Here is a 21821-nt window from a genome sequence, read left to right as displayed (position 1 = left end):
TTGCATCACAGCGTGCGGTCAGCTCTCAGTACTGACGCGCTGCTGCTGCAGGTGGACCAGGCGCGCTGATCTCTACCTCCAGGGTTCATTCTCACTACATTTGCCACTTGTTGCCTAAAGAAAGCGGGCGCTCCGGCATATATGACTGAGCCGCTTTACGCATTTATTCCTGAGCATGTTCGTGTTGCGCCTGAAAGAAGACTCGTGATTGGGCTGTTTCGGCAACATGGTTGATAACTCACGTGTAACTGCTAAGTCTGTGTTGGTAAGCGTCCGGACTTTATGTTATTTTGTCTTTACATCCAGTTCCGTCCATGTTTTCTGCGCTCACAGAACTTTTCACCTGCGGCTAACATGTGTCGCGTGCTATGCTCTTTATGACAATCTGATATCCGACCACGTGGCTTACTGAAGGAAGCATTTGATGTGATAATATTTACGACCAACCACTTTTCCCTTGCAGCAAAGCTGTTTCTCCTCTGGCAGCAGCCTTCCACGCCAAACACCCCACAGCCCGTATCCCGGCGCACAGTCTCACCAGCTCGGCAGCGGCGGCATGAAACTCGAGGCTGTCATGGAAAACCTGCAGCGCCAGCAGGCAGCGCGCCTCGCCCTGGAGGAGAAGCTCCGGCAGGCGGAGAAAGAGAAGGAGCTCCGCTGTATGGTGGAGTCCCAGATCCACCAACAAGCTCTGGCTTTCCGCCACTATCAGCTGGCGATGCCAGGCGCCCTCTCCGCCGGAGCTGAAAGCTCACCCCCAGGAGTGACCCCTCCTCACATGGAAGTCCGTATATGTGCCGAAGACGGGAACTCCAACCCCGGTATCTGCGTTAAAGACCGGGACGGGGAGGGAGATGACACGGAAGAACAGGATCTCATGGACCAAGACGAGGTCGGGGACGATGTTGGGTTAAACCAGTCCTCTCTGCAGGAAGCGTGCGTGTCTCAGCACCTCAGAGTCTTCGCTCCCCACGGTCACGCAGACTCTCCATCGTTGCACGCCGCGTCGCAGAACCACGAGTGGACCTATGAGGAGCAGTTCAAACAGGTAAGCCAGCACTGACCCACTGAACGCATCGCCCTCCTGTCGGAGCTCGCTCTGCCTCTGTGGAGCTTTCATTTCACGTTTTCATTTATTGAAACGAACACACGTTTGGTTTTGTATGGAAATAGAAGACTTTAATGCGTGTGTGTGTGTGTGTGTGTGTGTGTGTGTGTGTGTGTGTGTGTGTGTGTGGTTGTTTGGGCTCAGAACATGTTCCACTCTGTAGTGTGGTGCTGCTGTATTCCACGACAGAGCTTCAAACTTCACAGTTTACGCTGTAAAAGCTCCTACAGAGCACACGTACCTGCTGAGGTGTTTTACACACAGTTTGTTCTGAACCACGGCTGGAAGTAACCCACAGTTTTGGATGGTCACAGGATTTATTACGTTTACATTTAGTGACTTTGAAAATATTAATATTATATAATATGAATAATATCCAACCATTAAGCTTGTCAGAAAAAAGGCTGCATCAGCATAATGTCTGAACAACATAACTGATGGGTTTGTAACCACAGTGATTCTAAGTCCTCAGATTTTGTTAAATGAGTTGATTCTGCAGAATTTTTGAAAATAATTTTTTAGTAAGTAACTAACAAATCAGGTCTTGTTAGATGTAAGACATCAGAGTGTGTTTACGCTTCGTTGGCAGTTACAGGTGAGTCGTTATGTTTCCCAGTTGCTTCAGTCACATCTATACTCTCCCAGCCATGGACCGATTGATTGTGGATGTTTCAGGTCATCTTTTGCTTACGATGGATCATCCACAGCTTTGCCTAAACATGACGCATACATTAGTGACTGCATTATGCTTCACATTAAAGGACGAGAAACCAGAGCGTCTGTATGAAGACAGCTGTGTGCGGAGGACGGTGACCTGACACTTATTATTCAGTTTTTTCTTTTCTAGGATTTGTTTATGTGACTACAGATTTTATTTTAATATCACAGAATAATAATATTGATGTTTCAGATCACGTATAGAGTAAATCTTCAATCAGGTCATTTAAGAAACACATTCATTTGTTATGAAGTAATTCTTTGTTTTCTGTAAATTCATGCATGTGTGGCCACAGCCTGCGTGTTCCATGTGTATGTTGTTTCATTATTGTGGAGGTTATTCGTGTGCAATCTTTCAGTTATGGGACAATCAACCGATGGTTGTGTCTGCTGAGCAGAGTGGAGCCGACATATTCAGTGTGCTCAAAGCCGCAAATCAGAACCACAGGCGGTAAATGAGTCTTTGAAAATAGGAACGAGATGTGGGATGAATATAACGGCTCGCTGAGGAGAGAAAGGTCAACGTCACTTATATTTGTACTGTTTTACTTTAAATAGTGTTTAGCACAAACGATGCTGACGGGCAGCTGTTCAAGCTTATTTTAACTCTTAATTACACAACAGCAGACGACATGAAGCAGAATCTATAGAGATGAGTCAGAAAAATAAAAGAAATTCCTGAGATACAAGAAGTTGCTGAGCAGTGCTGAAATAAAAAGATGTGAGGCAGAAAGAGAGAGATGTCGCACAAAGTTTAGGCAGAAACTCAGACGTGCCAGAAGCTGCACTGTGGAGTTTTCCCGTCTGGCGCCCACACAAGAGTTCTGGGATTTCCCCGTCTGGAAGTCGAGTCACTGCCACACTATTACACAACAGAAATCCCACCACACTCTGGGCTTTCTCTTCTAAATGCTCTCAAAGTCTTAAACAGTGTGCGGCCTCAGAATCAGTCTCAGTTGAAAAAAATGTGAGACATGATGTTTTTGCCTGGTGATCCTGTCATAATCCTAAAACTTGTGTTGTTTGCAACAACTACATTTGTATATGTGCTAATATAAACACATTTTGAATAACACAGCAGAGTCGTGCTGTGTTACTGCACTGAAGTCAGTCATGAACCGTCACAGTTCTGCACGCTGACACAAACAGAACAAAACATTTCTTCCTTTGGCTACAACCAGGTGATGTCAGGTCACGTGCTCAGAGGTGGAACGTGATGGAGCACAGCTCTGGAGGAGTGTACGATTATCGTGCAAAAGCATCAGCACAGACGCACAAATCTAGTCAAGAAGCTAGAATGCTGTTAAAGCCGAGTGCGTGCTGATCGCAGCCGAGCAGGTAACAGCAGCCGCGACGAGCAGTCGGACTCTGCGTGTGTCGTAAACTGTGAGAGGAAGAGCTGCTCATCAGTCAAGTGTTGCTGTGCAGCTGTAGCCTGATGTTAACCAGTGATTATGTCACAGGGCATTTTCACATCACTTTACAGAGTAGATCAAAGTACTCTAACAACCATCTCTGTCACGTATACAACTCACTGCATCCATTCTGACATATTATGTTTCCAGACATTTGACTCTATGAGACAGTGGACAGGAACGTGTGCAGTGTGACAGTGGGAGAAGGCACACAGTGAAGAGTGGGCGTAACCACTGTGGCTCAAAAGGCTTAGTGTAATCATTACTTTTTGTATTACACATGCAAAAACATCAATAAATTACTTTTTTTGTATGTGTAATGCAAAAATTGTTTATTTTTTAAAAATATTTGAATTATTTGGTTTCAAATAGACGCTTCACAGCATGTCACACACAGAGATGTTAAAAACACTCCTTTTGTTCTGAAAAAGGAACTTCTGATGATGACTGAACCAGCAGAGCACATCTTCCTGTAGTTTCTTTGAATCTCCATCTAGTGCTGAGGGGCGCGAAAACCTAAAGACCTGAAGAAGAAACACGTACGCAGCGCACTCGAAAACCAAAGCTTCACAGGATACTGCAGGATGCACCGTGAGATAAGAACCGTATTTCCCAGCTTACTTGGATCTGGAGTTTTGTGCCACGTGCACCAGCGGAGGACAGAAAGCTTGTGTTGAAGTTTCTCGGTGCATCTCTGGAATCTCTGCATTTTTAAAAATCTTTGTGTGTTTATTTGTGTATTCATCATAAAATCTAATGCGTTTGTCGCAGATTTTTAAAAGTCATTTGTTTACTGTTCGGGACTTGTTTTAATATCTGATTTAATAAACTGATCATTGATTTTTTTCACAGGAAACGATAAAATGCAACACAATCTTTTCTCCTTTCTTTTAATACTCTCATGCTCAAAATCTTTACATGTACAAAAAGCATTAATTCAATTAAGAATAACAAGTGAATAATGACTATGTATTAGTTTATGCTTGGAGAGCTCCTCCTCAGGTTCTTGGTTAAAAATAAATAAATAAACAGCTGCAGGACAGGGGCGGATCTAGAGAAATTTTCTTGGGGTTGCATGAGGGTGGCAAAGAACTCAAATGGGGTGGCAAAATCAAAGCCTCCCCCCCCAAAAAAAACACATGCAGGTGGTTACATATGGTTAAAATAATTCAAATGCAGTAAGTATGCACGTTTTTCATATAAATATAATCTATAACTTAATTATTGTCTGTAGCCCACATAATTACACACTTTAGTTACATAAAACATGTGAGTTTTGATGTTATGTACTGTACAGCCTGTATAATAAATGAACATGTAGCCCAATAAGTATAAAATCCAGCTACACAACATGGGGCGCTTCATTTACAAACACAAGTCTAACTTAAGTTTCACTGTTTTTTGTTAGAAAACAATCACATTGTTGCAGCTTCAATTACACAAAATGTCAGAAATCTGCACCGTCATGAACAAACATGTAAACCTAATTTTTCATGATTTGTTGGATGAACCCAGAGGTCTGAAATACAATCAGCCATTTTTGACTCTTTTTGAGTTTACGTTTGTATTTCACCCTCAGATTGTTTCATTTTATTTTTTTCCCCTCTTACCTTGTTTGGTATCTTTTCAGCTCAACTGAATTTAGTTGTTTTTTTCACTGACATACTGCATTAGTGTTACTGATCTGAAATCACACAATGAACTTAAAACCCTAGTAGTATTTTTTTACTGTAAAAAAACCCCCACAGACATGTTGAGTAAATTTTTATAACTTGAAATGCAAATATAAATTTTTGTAAACATAAACAGCTATTTATCTAAACATGCAGCCAATACACCTGCTGGTTTTTTTTTTCATTTTGTACAACCATTTAAAAATATTACTAAAACTAAAATAAGAGAACAATCAGGTGTCGCAATAAGATGCCCCACAAATGATGTGTGCCAGTAAAAAACAAGCTTGTCCACCAAAAGACAGAAGAGCACAGGGATAAACCTGCAGGCCTGATAACAGCAGGTGTATCACTCCGCTGGTTTTCTACTTAGTGACAGTGTTTACGTTGCAAATGTGCCTCTGTGACAGTCATTAGTGCCCTCACTGACACACTAAAACAAAACGACTACACAACAGAACAACTACGCAACACAACACACTAAGTAAACACTCCACACTAAACGTCACAAATCTCCCACATCTAAACTCACACTCCCTCTCTTTCTCTCTCTCTCACTGGCTCGCTCTGTCTCGCTGCCGTTACCGTCACTACTAAAACTTTTCCCTCTTCCTAAACAACCAAATCCCACATGTTGACTTTGTTTTTTCAAATTGGTCGACGTGGTACATTTTTCCACCAATAGGAAAGAGGTGGCTTTTTGTCCTTTCTTTACTGTTTTCGCGCTGTCCTTAGAAAACGCTTAAAACACACACACACAAAAACGTGACGACAGTATTTAGAAAAAGCGTGGCTGATATATTTTATCATAACTCTGGATTTACTGGCCTGTAATTAAAATTTAAAAACTTTGAAGTCCGAACTTTCAATGTGGGCTGAAACAGAGACTCAGCGTGGCTGCAGCTTATGCCAGCTTAGATCAGTCATGTGATTTGGAGGTGCAGCGTGTCCGTGGACCACAGAGGGTTAATAACACTCACCTTCCTTTCTTTTCCACAGTGTAACATCCACCCACCTGTGTAAAATCCGAAATTCCCATGGTGTTGTTCAGAATGTGCTCTGGCACGATCATAAGCATGCTTGCTACTGAAAACAAGAAAAAAGCCGGTCCTGCTATGGGCTGAACCATTTGTTAATGTTGCAGGGGGGAACACTATGCAATATATTCAGTTTTAGCATTTATATTCACTGCTGACTGTAACTACGCTCAAACTGTTAATGCGATCTTATTTTAATAAACAACACTGTCATATGCAAAACTGGGGTGGCACTTGGGGTGGCAAGGGATCATTTTAGGGTGGCACTTGCCACCCCATGCCACCCTTCTAGATCCGCCCCTGCTGCAGGATAGTGGTTGTGGAACGAGCTCCGTCTGTAGTATCATTTCAATCCCCTCTTCCTGGCATTTAAATCAACCATAAAACTGTCCATCTTCTGATCATTTGTTAATGTGAAACCTTTAAGTCACAATTCATAACAACAGCAAAGGTGAAAAAACAAATATTCCTTCTTTACAATGACGACATGATTTTTGAAAAGAACCAGCTGAATATATCCTTTCTGTTTACAATTACTGTATTTTGCTTCTCACCTTATTTTTCCAGTTTTTCCACTTATATGAAAACAAATAACAGCCTTTTAGTATTTAACATCATATTTAGCACATTTTTAGTATACACAATACATACGTCAGGGTTTTGAGCTTTTTGTGAGTTGAGGAGTTATTTTGGTTTGAAGAAGGGATTTATGTCTATTTTCATAGTCTTGTGATAGTGGTCTGATTATTTGTTCCTTTGTGCTTTTAGTTGTCCTGTCTTGTACTTTGTCTTTGTTTTGTTGGTTCCCTTTGGTGACGCCTCCTGTATCGCTCTGCTCTCTCTTTGCTCTCTGTGGTTGTCTGATCTCCCCGTTTAGTTGAGCCAGCTCAGTCATGTCCCCATGTTTCTGACCTTTTTGTCTGTGTCTAGTTTGCATGTCTGTGTCTCTGCCTGTGTTATGTTCCCTGTTTTATTTTGAAAGTCCCTTGACACGTTCAGTTTTGCTTCCTTTTTCTCAATAGACTCTGTTCAGCTGTGTTTTCCCAGTTTTACCTTATTCTGAGGTGTTCGATCTATATTTAAGTTCATTTCTACTAAACCTAAGTTGCCGTTAGAGTTCAGTGTTCTTTAGATTCCCCTTGTGTTTTCTACCCGTGTTCAAGTTTCCCTCCCCTTTGTGTGTTTCATGTCTGCATGTCTTATGATATCAAGTTCATGTTTTCATGTCTGCGGTCCACGGTGTTTCCTGTTTTACTGTGAAAGTTTCTGTCCGGTGTGCAGTGTGTCTAGTTTTGCTTCCCCTTGTCTCGTTAGGTCTGACTTGTCCCAGCTGTTCCCCATCCTCTCCTTATCTTCCTCCTCTGTTCAGTGTCGGGTCGTCTGTTGTTCCTCGTCGTGTTTCCATGCCTCCATGTTGCCTGGATTTTCCATGTTCAGGTTTTTTTTTTAAAAATCACATTCAAGGTTTTGTTCTTTGTCTTTTTTGTTTAGCGTGCAGTTTCCCCAGTTTAGTTCTAGTTAGTTTCTCCCCAGTGTGCAACTGCCTCTTGTTTTTGTACCCTTTTTATCAGCCTTATAAAACGGCTCACATTTCGTTGATATTCAAGTTTTGTTCCATGTTCCTTTGTGTCTGCATTGTGGGTCCACTCTGCACAATTCATACAGTCTGCCTCGGCACACTGACACCACCAGCTTACCACACAGCCAAACAGTGACAGAACAACATGAGCCTTTAAACTCAAAGCTGTTGGAGTACAGGCAGGAACTGAAGAGACTGCTCAAGATCTCCAGCTGCATTCACAGGACCACAGGTATAAGGATGATTTCTCTTGGACTGGCACTTATAGATATTCTTAGCAAGAACTCTTTTACCTTTACTTTCACATAAGGTTGTTTGGATTAATAACATTTCCTGTCGGGGAGCAGAATAATGGTCTGAATGCTTTGTTGTGCCAAACACACACACAAGAGCAGCGTTATCAACTGTCTGTATCCTCCTCTTGTTAATCTTTATGTTTTGTGTATTTATTTTATTTTTCATGTTATCATCAGAGTGGGTATAATGGCAGAGTGGACAAGGTGGTGAAGGCTAGGTTGGCGAGAGACAGGTAAAGAGTGACGCGTGACAGGAAGGGGGTGGTGGAGGGACAAACGTCTAGCAGGAAGCCATCAGACATGCTGGGTCACCAAATGATGCATCTGCAATGAAACACACTAACAAACAGGAGTGCTGAAACCTGAAGCCACGCATCTCTGTGACAGCTTTGCATCCACCCCAGCAGAGGGAAGTGGGAGGCCCCTGATGGAGCGAGGAGACGGGTTGGAGAAGAGAATGAGCACATCCAGACCTGAAGATGCACTTATCTGTTTCATGTTGATAGCGATAGTCCAACAGGAAAGCAGTACCCCTCGGAGATTTCAATCCCCCAGGAACAGAGTGTCAAAGTTATAATCCACAGGAAGACAATGGGAATCCAAGTCCTCTTAAATTTCTAATCTAACACGGCGAACATGAGCAGAGAAAAACCCAGAAATGACAAAACCACTTTGTAAGTCCACAGTTTGGGCAGCGGTGTATCCCTCTTTTTGCAGCAGTTTCCAACTGTGAACCTTCTGAACCACTCATCTCACAGAAGACAAAGGCAGCATCTCTTATCTGCACAACTTTCATAGCTGCTCATCCTTTGTCCCTTCTCACTCTTTCATTCGGAGCATCACATCTTCTAAGATAACATCTGGTTACATAGAAATACTTTCTCTCACTTGTTTCCTTCAAATCTCTGTGTGTCAATCACAGTATACTCAGTTATTTATTTTTAATTAAATCTTACATGATTGTCAGACATTCTCTGAATCGTTGCTTAATCATTCTGACCAAGAACTAAAAGCAGGCAAGATTTGGGCTGTATGCCCTGTTTGCATTCCTCGCTGGTACAACCAACCCAGTACAGATGACACAGGCCAAATCACAGTAAAAGGTCAGGAGGTTAGGTATCAGCCTCATACTTTATGTCTTTGATTAAGAATAAAGATGACTTACTATTAGCAAAAGCACAAATAGATAAACTCTGTTCTCGAACTTTGTATTAAGATGTTAAGACCTGTAACCCTCTCTGGGACGTGATGACAGGTGTCATCTATCCCCCTTTCCTCAACAATACACATAAAACTGTATTATTGGAAAACTGTGCATCAAAAGTAAAAATAATAATTAGTTTTAGAATTAAATGGACTGGTTCTTATACAGCACTTTTTTTAGAACTGTTTATTTAGTAATTTTTGTGGTAATAAACAAACAAACAACATGTTAACATTCTCTGTCATGAGACCATTTAAGACAGGAAAGAAGAAACAAACAGACCAAGATTAATACAATAACATGTCGTAGAGATTTATAGCTTCATATTACAATGTTCCAAAGTTCTTGTTCGTTCACCCAAATCTGGCCACACAGTTCCTGGTAGAAGATCTTCATCTCCAGTTGCAAGCTTGCTGTCATTCGGTCCATTGTATGAACTCTTTTCAGTCTGTTTCCATTGTGCTGTGGATGGTGAGGTTGTTTGTTTCCAATTCACTGTTATCATTTTCTTAGCTATCAGTAAGAGTATCCGTAGAATATATTTTTCATCTAAGGTGTACCTCTCCCTGAGTATAACTCCAAAGACAAATATGGTTGGGTTTAGTGCAGTATTTACTTGTAGGATTTGCTCTATTTCTTCTTTGATTCTTAACCAGAAACCTTGAATTATTGGACAGTCCCAAAAGATATGTGAATAGTCTATCTATATCTCATCTAATTGTTGTTTTGCATTTTAGCTTTTTAAATATGTCATCTTTACCTTGTTTATGTTCCTTCTCCAATCTTCCTTTTTCATTTTGTAGTTCTACCTGTTTTGCAAGCCTTTGTTTCTTCATTCTGGCTCCAATAGAGATAAGTTTTGCCCTTATCGTGGCTTTACTGGCATCCCATACTATTGAGGGAGAGATACTACTATCATCATTTATAGCAAAGTATTCAGATAGAGCAGACTGTACTTCCTGTTTGACCTGTGGGGTTTTTTAACAATGAGACGTTCAGTCTCCAGTGTTTAAAATAATCAAACATTCCCATATCAATGTTCACAGTAACTGGGCTATGATCAGATATAGTAATTGATTGAATTGTTGTCTCTTTTGCCCTGAATAGCTCTTTTTTTAACATACAGAAAAAATCTATTCTTGTGTAGCTTCCATGCACATGAGACATGAATGTGAAATCTTTATCCGTAGGATGTTGATGCCTCCAAACATCTACGAGTCCCAGTTCTGCCATCATGCCTGAGAGACTTCTAGACATTTTGGACTGGGGTCTTGTTATTGCTAGTTATTCTATTTCAGAGAGGTGAGTTTCTTGAATCAGGGCTACAGAGCACTGCAATCTCTTTAGTTGACCTAAGATTTCTTTTCTCTTAATTGGGTTATTGATTCCTTTTACATTATAGCTAACAAAGTTCATATATCGCGTTCTCTATATAATTGGATATTCCCCTTTCTTTCCAGTATGTACCGAGTATATATATACTTAGTCTGTAAGAGAAAATGTGAACTCAGGTCTATAACATATGTCAGAGAGAAAGAAAACTTAAAGCTAAAAAAGAACAAGACTTCCATCCTTCCAGTCGTCCACATTGTGTGCAACCCCCATTTGGTACGGGGCAGAGAAGTGTGACCCTCTTTCTCTGTGGGAAAAGTGTTTAATGCACAAATAACCAATATTACACTATTGTGTATAAGAGGTCTTAGTAAGTGTAGTCCACTCATATTAATCCTAAGCATGACCTCCGCCCAGACTAAAATATAACTTTCTAAGATAAGTGACATTTTACTACCCAAAATGAATTCCCGTCTATATTTTGGTAAGAACAGGTAGTGTATGTGGTGTACTTCTTACTTTTTTGTCTCCATTTTTTGTCTCCCCCTTTTCCACACACTTTCAAATCACTCTGACGTTTAGATAATTTAATGTCCTTCCTGCATGAGGACCCTGAGGTCCGAGATCGACAACGCCGCCTCCCTTTGCCTTCTCCTGCTGTTTCTCCAACCTTCTTTCAGCTCTTCTTCGATGTGCCGTCTTTCTCCGCAACCTATTTCGACTCCAATCTCTTTCAACTGTTGCGCAGCCTCTGTTAATGTTGCAAAGGTCTTCTCTCCAGTGTCCAGTTTTATTCTCAGCTTCGCTGGGTATAGACATTTTGCTTGCACGTTTTTTTCTTTTAAGTTGTTTGATAACCTCGTATACTCTAGCTCTCTTCTTCTGTAGGTCAGGCGAATAGTCTTGGTCAAGAAAGATCTGCTTATCTTGAAAAAAGACTTGCTTCTGGCTCCATGCTTGCTGTATGATCTTGTTTTTTATTCCTGCGTCTAGGAATCTCACTATTATTGATCTAGGAGGCGCCGCAGGGTCTGTAGGTGGCGGCCAAGTGAGCGATGCGCCCTCTCAATCTTAATATCCATCTCCGTTGGAAGTTTCAGTGATCCTCGGAGCAGCTCACTGATAAATCCGATCATATCGTGTCCTTCACTTTCCTCTGGGATCTGAAAAATCCTTATATTGTTGCGTCTCAATCTGTTTTGCAAGTCATCGCATTTAGCGGAGAGGTCCAGGTCTCGGTGGATCAGGTATCTCAGCGCCCTCTGGTGTCGCATAAGCGTGTCTTCTGTTGCGCTAATTCTTTCCTCCATTTGTCCGATTCGCTCTTCATGTTTAGCAACGTGGTCTCTTATATCCATGACCGCTTGCTCCAGTGTTTCGAGCGACATCTTTGTGTGATTGTGTCCCTCTTGATTCTCTTTACGTAGCTTTTTCAGTTCTTCTAGTAGCATTAGCTCTGGTTGTTCTTGGCTATCGTTAGCGGCGTTTAAGCTAGCTGGGCTGGGAGGTCTCTGTTTATCTTCTTTTTCCTTCCAGCTATCTTTGTTCAGCGTTCTTTGTTTTTTGTTTGTAGTCATCTTGTATACGTTTTCTGTTTACCTGGTTATTGGTTGCCTACTGAATTCAGTTGTCACTTCTTGCCTTGTGTGGCGGGGCTTCGTCGTTTTGCTGCTTACTCCAACATGGCGTCACCGGTAGACTTGCCTGTTTTATTAGATCAGATATGGCTTGCGTCCCGGCTTCATCATCATCAGAGCTCTTCTTGCTAACGTATTAACAACTTCTTCACGCTTCTCTACATCATACATGGTGGCCAAGGTGGCTACCAATAGGAAAGGCTGTTACGATGATAAATCACTGAAGCCTGTTTACTTGCTAATGCTAGCTGTTTCCACACAAAGTGCAGATGGTAACTGAGCTCAGAGAAGTGATAGCACAGTGAGAAGCAGCCTGCAGACGATGGCAGTAAAAACGAGGATGCAAGCAGGTGGAGAGCTTTATGGGAGAGTGGACAGCTGATCACCATATGTGCAGTTCTGATGACCCTCTGAAGTATTTTCTTATCGGTTGTTGTGCAACAAGCGTACCACACGGGGATGGTGTGCACCAGCACACTCTTGAATGTGGCTCGATAGAAGGACACTAGCAGGTCAGTCTGCAACCTGTTCCATCTCAAAACCCTCAGGAAATGGGCTTCAGTGGACAAAGGTGGGTCCACTGGAGACCCAAGACCCAAGAGTTCTGACAACAGTGCTGTTATCAGGGGAGAATTTTGATTGTTCTCTCATTTAAGCTACAGTCGTATTTTTAAATGGTTATACAAAACAAAAAAACAAACACCAGAGGCATTGGCTGCATTTTTAGATAAATAGTTGTATATAATTTTATTGTTTTCAAAATTTGTGCATGACTTTTAAAATGTACAATTTCTATTTGCATCTCAAGTTATGAAAATCATTCCCTAAACATGTTTGTGGTTTTTACAGTAAAACAAATATAACTACGACTATGATTTTATGTTAGTGTGTGATTTTTATTTTTTTTTACTCTACAGGCTATACAGTACATAGACTCAAAATTCACATGTGTAATGTAACTGAAATGTTTAATTTTGTGGGCTACAAAAAATAATGAAGTTCTAGACTATATTTATATGAAACGTGTATATTTACTGCATTTGAACCATATGTAGCACCTGCAGATGTGTTTTAAAAAGGCTTTGATTTTGCCACCTCGTTTGATTTTCATGCCACCCTAAGAAGATTTCTCTAGCTCCACCCCTGCACTCGACTATTAGAGAAGAATAATGCACTGCGCCACCAAGCAAAAAGTACCACTTTAAAATAAGACTCCCCTTATAGATGGCTAATAAATAGTTTATAGCTATATTATTAATTAATCTGTAAATGCTTTATAAACCATTATTAATGGTTTATTATGCATTAGTTAAGGGTGAGAAAGAGAAAAAACTGGCCGGTTTCTTGCCAAATAGTGAGCCAAATGTGTTCACCTATATATTTCATCTAGAGTTGCTATATTAAACATTTCAGACTAAGTTACTATCCTGTAAGCACAATCAGCATTTGTAAACATATTTTTTATCATATAAAATTGTACTTCAGAAATACATTATAAATATCCACAACTATCAATCGGAGCCTTGTTGTAAAGTGTCAAGCATGTCAACATTTATTTATGATCAACAAACATTTCTAAGTATTACTTGGCATTACTATAAAAAGTATAAAGCACCAACAGTTATTTAGTATTGCTAAACTTATATACAAGCATTTTAAAGATAACTAAAACTATATTAAGGAAACAAATCCCATCCCTAAATCCACCACTGGCATAAAACAAAGGAAAATTATAATAATTATAACATAATAAATGATTATACCTTAACTGAAACTGCACAGCTGTATTATTTACTCTACACACATTTATACAAATCAAAATATTAAAAAAACCCAATAAAATAAACTAACAGGTAAATCTCTTAGTTGTGTGGAAACTCAACACATACGTGAACAGATCTTTGAAAAACGGTTGGTTTTGCAGATCTTTGCTTCAGTTCAATATGTTCAAAACAAACAAAACCACTTAGAACAAATTAGGGTTTCAGACAGATTTCCCTCTTCGAATTGGAAGCAAAGTACCAGCCGCCTTCATACCTTCTATTTTGTTTTTTACTTCATCACTGCCTTGAATTGCAGCCTCACATCGCTTAGCAAAAGCTAGTACCGTCTCTCCACTAGGCCTGTTGGACAGTAGCTCCTGGAAAACATTGGGGACCGCAATAGCAAGCTCCCCAACTGATGAAGTGGACACAACAGTGTTCCTGTCGAGCCCATGCTTCTGGAAAGCTTTGGTCATGGTCTTCGTCTTTGGAAATGTCTTGAGGAGGGATTTGTATCGCTGCACAATGTCATTTAGCGTTTGAACTGAAAATGAAAACAAAGCAAATAATTAGAAAAGCAAATGCACAAAGCATACTAATCTATATATATATATACACACATAGACAGATATGTATATATGACGTAGCAAACACAGAGTAGTTTTTAGAACAAATTAAAATCATAATACTATCTTTTATGTCACATTTATAGTATCCTCTTCTGTAAAATCTTCTCTTCCAAAATCTTTTGCTCACCACGCTGCCGGAGCTTCTTCTGCTCCTTCTTGGGTTTCTTGACTCTTGAATGCTTTTTCTTGTATTTGTGCTTTCGCTTCTTTGGGGATGAAGATGAGGATGACCACACAGACAATACAGATGAAGATGCGGAAGATGAATCTGAGTTTTCAGAACCCTTCGAGGAAAATGGATCATTAAATGGTTCGTCTTTAGGTGGCTCTGCAGGATGCAAACAACAAAATGGCTGCTTTTAGAAACAAGATATTTGACACCACTCAGATTACACTGAGTGACAAAGATGTGCAGAGTAGCTGCTACTTCAAAGTCCCCTGCTTTTCAATTACACAATTGATGATTTAGTAAGCTTATGTGCTTAAAAAGAATGACAATTTTGTTAAAGAAAATCATCATGTGAATAAAGTGTATTAAAAAAAAAATCCCCACTCGCCCCTGTGGGCGGTCAATCCTCCAAGCTCGGGTCCTCTACCAGAGGCCTGGGAGCTTGAGGGTCCTGCAGTATCTTAGCTGTTCCCAGGACTGCGCTGGAGCCACTCGCCTAGCTTGGGAGTCACCGCACCGCAGTGGCGGCTGGCCCATAGGGGGCGCTCGGGCTCCGCCCCCCCAAATGTGGAGGAGTAAAAATATATATTTTTTAAAAATTCATCAATGATAGTTTTACTATGTGTGTGCCCATATACAGCCAGGCGTATTTTAACATTTTCACCAGCTGACTCATTAAAGTTCAACCAACAAACGGTGTTTTTCTTCTTCTGGGGCGCTCGTCAAAGCGCCCTTGATATGCAGCGAAATAGCCTATCATTAAATGGTTGCCAGGGGAAAATAATAAATATTTGACCTATCAGCGTCGCTGAATTAAATGGTTTGGGGGCGCTTAAAATTGCGCCCCTGCAGAAAACGCGCGAAGATTTGCTGTTCTAGAATTTTACCTCAGTCAGTAGCCTAAGTGAGCTATAAGGTCAGAGAGAGACGATGGCAGCGGTATTGTTAACGGTTGAGGCACAGCCTCCCCCAAATTCGGTTAGATCGCTTCTAACCTACCCTTTTGCCAGAAGGACAATGGCAGAAAAACTGCAAGTTAAAGAGTTGGGACCTGACAAGCCCGAAATTCAACTAACCCAGGCAACGAAGGAGAAGTCAAAAGTATACAACAGGACTTTTTGTCGGAGTTGGTTCCAGCGCAAGTCGTGGCTGACAGGCTGTGCATATTGATTTATATGATGCAGCCGGCTTTATATTGTTGCTTGATTACACCACACAACATTGGATTGATGTAGCCTAAGTAATGAGTAAGTGGACACATTCATTTTTGCTTAAAGGCTACTGGATGCTAATTTCTTTCGCTTTCTACCTGTAACTTATGTAGCTAGAGGAAAGCTTTCTGTTGTGTGTTGCCATCTAGTGGGCATGAGGTATCACTGTATGAGTTAATCACCTAGCAACAAATTAAAATTGTGTTGTTTGATGTACTCATTAAATGGGTCATTTTAGTCGATATCATAAAAATTGCCCCCCCTGAGATTTTTTTCAGGAGCCGCCACTGCCGCACCGAGTGCTCCGATTACCACGGGGACCACCGTTACCTTCACCCTCCACATCCTCTCGAGCTCTTCTCTGAGCCCTTGGTATTTCTCCAGCTTCTCGTGTTCCTTCTTCCTGATAATGCTGTCATTCGGAACCGCTACATCGATCACTACGGCCGTCTTCTTCTGTTTGTCTACCACCACTATGTCCGGTTGGTTAGCCACCACCATTTTGTCCGTCTGTATCTGGAAGTCCCACGGGATCTTAGCTCGGTCATTCTCCACCACCCTTGGGGGCATCTCCCATTTTGACCTCGGGACTTCTAGGTTATACTCGGCACAGATGTTCCTGTACACTATGCCGGCCACTTGGTTGTGGCGTTCCATGTATGCCCTGCCTGCTAGCATCTTGCACCCTGCTGTTATGTGCTGGATTGTCTCTGGGGCATCTTTACACAGCCTGCACCTGGGGTCTTGCCTGGTGTGATAGACCCCAGCCTCTATGGATCTTGTACTCAGAGCTTGTTCTTGTGCTGCCATGATTAGTGCCTCTGTGCTGTCTTTCAGTCCAGCTTTGTCCAGCCACTGGTAGGATTTCTGGATATCAGCCACCTCCTCTATCTGCCGGTGGTACATACCGTGCAGGGGCCTGTCCTTCCATGCTGGTTCCTCGTCTCCCTCCTCTTTCTTGGGTTTCTGCTGCCTGAGGTATTCACTGAGCACGCTGTCAGTTGGGGCCATCTTCCCAATGTATTCATGGATGTTCATTGTCTCATCCTGGACTGTGGTGCTGACACTCACCAGTCCCCGGCCCCCTTCCTTCCGCTTAGCGTACAGCCTCAGGGTGCTGGACTTGGGGTGAAACCCTCCATGCATGGTAAGGAGCTTTCTTGTCTTGATGTCAGTGGCTTCTATCTCCTCCTTTGGCCAGCCTATTACCCCAGCAGGGTACCTGATCACAGGCAGGGCGTAGATGTTGATGATAGCTGACTTCGGAGAAAATGTCTCTCTCCTTCCAGTTCTTCAGTTCTCTTCTTTTGCCACTCCAGTTTCTCCTTAAGAAAAGTCAGTTTCTCTCACTCCTTGTTAAGAAGGGCAGTTGCAGTAGGGGCAGGATTAGAAGAAGAATCTAAAGAACAAACAATTATTAAATGACAATACTAAAATAATTTATAATCTAAACTTGGGAAAAATATTGATTAAAAACGCTCACAACTTGAATTTATAAAAAGCCACTTTGTAAAAAAAGTTATGTTATATACACCTATGGTGGTTCAGACGTTTCTAAATCAAGGCAAATAATTCTTATGTTTACTGCCTTACTGGGGTGTTTAATATAAATTTAATGATGCACATAAACAAAACTAAAAATATACCTCTAAGTGATATCAATCGTTTAGAATAACCAATAGTAATAGAGCTATTCACATGTTATGTGATGTTAGCTAGCCACTGTAGCTAGCAGCCAAATGGCTCGGTAGCTAGGTAGCTAGCATTATACTCACCGTCATGTCTAACTGCTGACGTCGTTGGCTTAGTGCAATCTAGATCTTTTTGTATCTCTTCGAACGTGTGCTAACAAATTTTTATCTTCTGCTCCATCCATGGTGCAGCAACTTGAACGAGCGCCTTCAGTGTGTCTGTTCGTGCCCCTGTGGCTTGACCTTCCAGAGCGCTCCACTGGCTGTCGCGCTCTGATAGGAGGGGCTTTCCTTAATAAAGTTAACTGTGATTGGATGTTTGTATAAGCTCCTCTGCGTTTAAATAGACCCTGTGCACGAGAAAATGCTAACTTCCTGGTTTGAGACCGGATGTGGGGTTGTACATTTCCGGTAGCTTTACTTTGCGGTCAATCGCTACTGCGAAGATATCCTCCAAAATCCAAAACTCGAAAATGGAAAGAGTTACAAAGAGCAGAAGGTGGGAACACTCACCACTGCTGTGTCATAAAAAATCTAATGATCAATTTTGACGTTTAAAGAGTTTAGATCGATCAGTTGTTTACATCACTCAACACAAGCAGAACTGCATCACTGCAGCAGAAGACACATCGTCCACATGCAGAAGCACATCTCTGTATAGTGACTGGTCTTATGATTTAAACAGGCAAATGTTCAGCATTCAAACTACAGGTGAAGAATAGTCAAACCAGATGTTTCCCCCATTACGTCGAGATCAGCTAGTCAAGTACACACCTACACAGCATGTTAACAAACTGTGAAGAAAGCCACACAAAAAATGAATGATTGCTGGTAGGGGTTTCTATACATTAGTATGTACGAAGGGTATGTTGTGACTTACCTTCAAAATTACAGCGGTCCCTCGCTATAACACGGTTCACCTTTCACCTCGCTGTTTCGCAGATTTTTTAGTGCAAGTTTGCATGTTTATTTTTACATCACATTGTGTCCTGCGTCCTGATCGCTGCAGACGATCTCCTCCGTGACGTCTCTCCTGTACAGTACAGAATCGCTGCATCGATGCTAGCAGTGTGACTCTGAAGTGCAGTGCTGGATGTCCACGATGTCCACGAAACGTTTTGCACCGTCAAAAAATAAAATTGGCTACTTGATTTCACCTATCGTTGGTTATTTTTAGAACATAACACCCGCGATAAACGAGGGACAGCTGAGAAATATAACATCTGAATCCCTTTTCTCTTTTGCTCTGAGGCGCAGGGAAAAATATCGACAAGCCGATGAACATCATTTACAGATATATTGGGTAAATGCCCTAGACATCTATAGAAATGTAAATCGCCGTTTGATTCATTCATTTGCTTAACTTGTTTTGGACCGTAAACCAGGCGCGAATAGGACACCGGAAACAAAGCTCCCCACAGGAGTTTCCGCACCGGAAGTAGCATATGCTAACGTGCACATAGTCTTTTAAGTTTGTTTTCCCTCCCTTTGGCGGCAGAACATATTTCTTTAGCATGAATCCAGCAGGTAGATCTACATAACAAAGTCGGAGATACATTATAACAGGTGAAACAATCCTCTTTTTTGAGTGGGACTATTTTTGATTATAGGGCTTGATTTATATAGCATGTGAAGTTCTTTAACTCTGAACCGATTTGCACTAGACTCCCATAGAGTATTTTACGGTGTTTCGAGGTGATAATAAAATTAATTACTCATGTTTTCCACCAGAATGTCTTTGGGAATGAGATTGCGCGCCAGAATAGAAGGAAAACAAACTAAATGTAAGGCACTGAGGCTCATTAAATGGCTGCAGAAGAAACACCTGCTAAAAAAGCTTAGATGCCCTGTTTGTCACCATAAGATGAAAATGATTTCCGTGGTGAAGAAAGACCAATATATGTGGTATGTATAATGCATGATAATGTAGTGCATGTTAAATATTACAAAATATTTCTGTTATCAATGCAAGAGGCAGCATTAACCCCTTTTCATTATTATTTTCTTCATACTTAATTTTGTGATTATCTTTTCAATGAATGCTCTTGTTTAAGGGTCCATTTCTTTATTTTACTCATTGGTATGTTCTCAGGTGCTGCAAATGAGCAAGTCATAGGAAAGTTTCCAGAACAATTAGAACTGGCTCCCTCTTTGAGAAATCAAAAACATCTCTTTTCAGTTGGATGAAGTTCATTTACAGGTATATGTAGATGTAGACATTAATAGCAATGCACCTTTCATAATTGAACACCAATACAAGACTTGTGAAATACAATTAGGGCATCAGTAAGTAATAATTGTCTCAATTTCTATCACAGATTTTCACAAGGGCTCAGGCTCAGACAAATAGATATGATCGATGATGAAGTGGCTGGCAGCTCCAGAACACTAAGTAGCATGGCAAGACACATTCGACATGTTTGTATACGTGCAATTAAAAGACACAGATGTGGTTATAGATGAAAGCTGTCTCCGTCATCAGCGAAAGGTTGGTAAACTCTCAGACAGGTTTGTTAGAATCAATGCAGATCTGAAGGTGTCCTCTAAACATGGAAACCTTTACCATAAGTAAAAAAATTAGTTTTCAGTGTAGTAACTATATTATTAGTGCAACAAATACAATAAAAAATCAGTTAATAAATATATATTTACTCTAATAATTACTTGAATATTTTAACATTTGAGTAAGAATTAAAATATTTCAACAAAAAAATACTTTTAATCCCAAAAGGAAATTAAAATACAGAAAACAGGTATTCAACCAACATCTTGGCCATCCTGTTAGGTAGTGAAGTTAAATTCCAATTTACTTTAATAACAGGATTATGACTAAAGTTTTAAGAAGCAACCATCTTTTTGAATGTTTCTTTGTTTAATTTTATTCTTTTTGTTTTCAGTATGCACGTGGACGCTTTGGAAATGCATGGAAAAGGAAGAAATGGGTATTTGGAATGATGGGAATTAAAGACAAAAGGCGAAGGCTCGTGTTAAAACTTGTTGAAAAACGATCAAGGCGCCACCTTGTTCCTCTGATCAGACAGCATGTTAAGTTGGGTAGTGCCATTATCAGTGATGAGTGGAGAGCCTACAAGAATGTTTTGACAAACATGGGGTACAGACATTACACTGTAAATCACAGCAGGTGGTTTGTAGATCCTCAATCTGGCAGCATATCGAAAGGGCTTGGATGACCATCAAAGGACATGTCCGTAGACTAAGAGGAAATCGCACTGAGAAGTTGCTGGAGGAACACCTCATGGTTCTTGAGTGGTCATCTTGTCTTGGTTCGCGACACCCTGATGGACCACTGGGACGCTTATTTAAGGACATACAAAAAATATTTCCAGTTTGAACCAGTCTGGCATGAACTTTTTTTGGAGGGGTGACTGTTTGGTGTTTTAAAAAACACATTTAATGTTACATGTGTTACTCTTACAATACATTGCCATTTTTGACAGTAGTTAAATGTTATTTCAAGCACTGATTGTAATTTAGTGTTATAAACGGTGACATTATACATTTAAGACTCTCTTTTGTCATTTATAAATGTTTAGTAGTCATAAATAAATGGTGTCATGCTTGACACTTTACAACAAAGCTCCGATTGATAGTTGTGGATATTTATAATGTATTTATGAAGTACAATTTTATATGATAAAAAATATGTTTACAAATGTTGATTGTGCTTATAGGATAGTAACTTAGTCTGAAATGTTTAATATAGCAACTCGATGAAATATATAGGTGAACACATTTGGCTCACTATTTGGCAAGAAACCGGTCAGTTTTTTCTCGTTCTTGCCTTTAACTAATGCATAATAAACCATTAATAATGGTTTATTATGCATTTACAGATTAATTAATAATATAGCTATAAACTATTTATTAGACATCTATAAGGGGAGTCTTATTGTAAAGCCGGTTTTAGAATGTTTGAGGCGCACAACACGAGGTTGAGGCCTCACTGTAACCAGCACGCTCCGTTTTGCGTAACTATTTTTAAATCCCGGTAAAACTGGAACCACGCAAGCTAGCGCAATAATTTTTTTTGGCATAAGAAACCGGAGGAGTTGTACTTACATCTTATGCCATTAGGTCGTCCTAAGTCACAGTTCCCTTCCACATATAGCTTTGCAAAAATTCCATAAAAAGCACTGCAGCAACAAAAACATAATATTCCAGAAACACGCTTTGCCGATCCGATCAGCTGTTCATAGCACTTCCTATGTTGGAATAGACGTCAGCGCAAACTATCGCATGTCCGCCATTACCTGCCCGAAACCGGAAGTTTCCACGGAAAATGTAGTTTTTTACCTTCAGGGCCTTATAGACCTATACTGCTGTTTTTAAGTCATGTTGA

At 40.6% G+C, this 21821-nt stretch overlaps 1 protein-coding gene and 1 long non-coding RNA gene across 3 annotated transcripts; both read left to right on the top strand.

Annotated features, from left to right (window-relative positions):
* Nucleotides 1-4254, top strand: LOC120743009 (AT-rich interactive domain-containing protein 3A-like). 2 transcript variants are annotated; one of them, XM_040046566.1, is made up of 3 exons: nucleotides 1-265; nucleotides 464-1048; nucleotides 3672-4254. In XM_040046566.1, exons 1-3 carry the CDS (start codon nucleotides 227-229, stop codon nucleotides 3714-3716), a joined length of 669 nt encoding a protein of 222 aa, XP_039902500.1. In that variant the 5' UTR covers nucleotides 1-226; the 3' UTR covers nucleotides 3717-4254. The 2 variants fall into 2 exon arrangements, with proteins under 2 accessions (XP_039902500.1, XP_039902502.1); XM_040046568.1 differs by having other exon boundaries at nucleotides 3738-4253.
* Nucleotides 4255-19454: 15200 nt separating this feature from the next.
* LOC120743010 lies at nucleotides 19455-20967 on the top strand. The gene is made up of 3 exons (XR_005698016.1): nucleotides 19455-19661; nucleotides 19780-19949; nucleotides 20359-20967. It is a non-coding gene; the product is annotated as an uncharacterized LOC120743010 (long non-coding RNA).
* Nucleotides 20968-21821: the final 854 nt, after the last annotated feature.

Source organism: Simochromis diagramma, unplaced genomic scaffold (genome assembly GCF_900408965.1).
Source record: "Simochromis diagramma unplaced genomic scaffold, fSimDia1.1 OVJJ01000005.1, whole genome shotgun sequence".
NCBI lineage: Eukaryota > Metazoa > Chordata > Actinopteri > Cichliformes > Cichlidae > Simochromis > Simochromis diagramma.
This window is presented reverse-complemented; position numbering and strand designations above follow the sequence as displayed.

Bases quoted from the DNA above. Each gene is read 5' to 3' on its own strand.
- LOC120743009 (XM_040046566.1), top strand. From the start codon at position 227: ATGGTTGATAACTCACGTGTAACTGCTAAGTCTGTGTTG. The intron at 266-463 runs GTAAGCGTCCGG...TTTCCCTTGCAG, and splicing joins TAACTGCTAAGTCTGTGTTG to CAAAGCTGTTTCTCCTCTGG. The intron at 1,049-3,671 runs GTAAGCCAGCAC...GTTCTGAAAAAG, and splicing joins ATGAGGAGCAGTTCAAACAG to GAACTTCTGATGATGACTGA.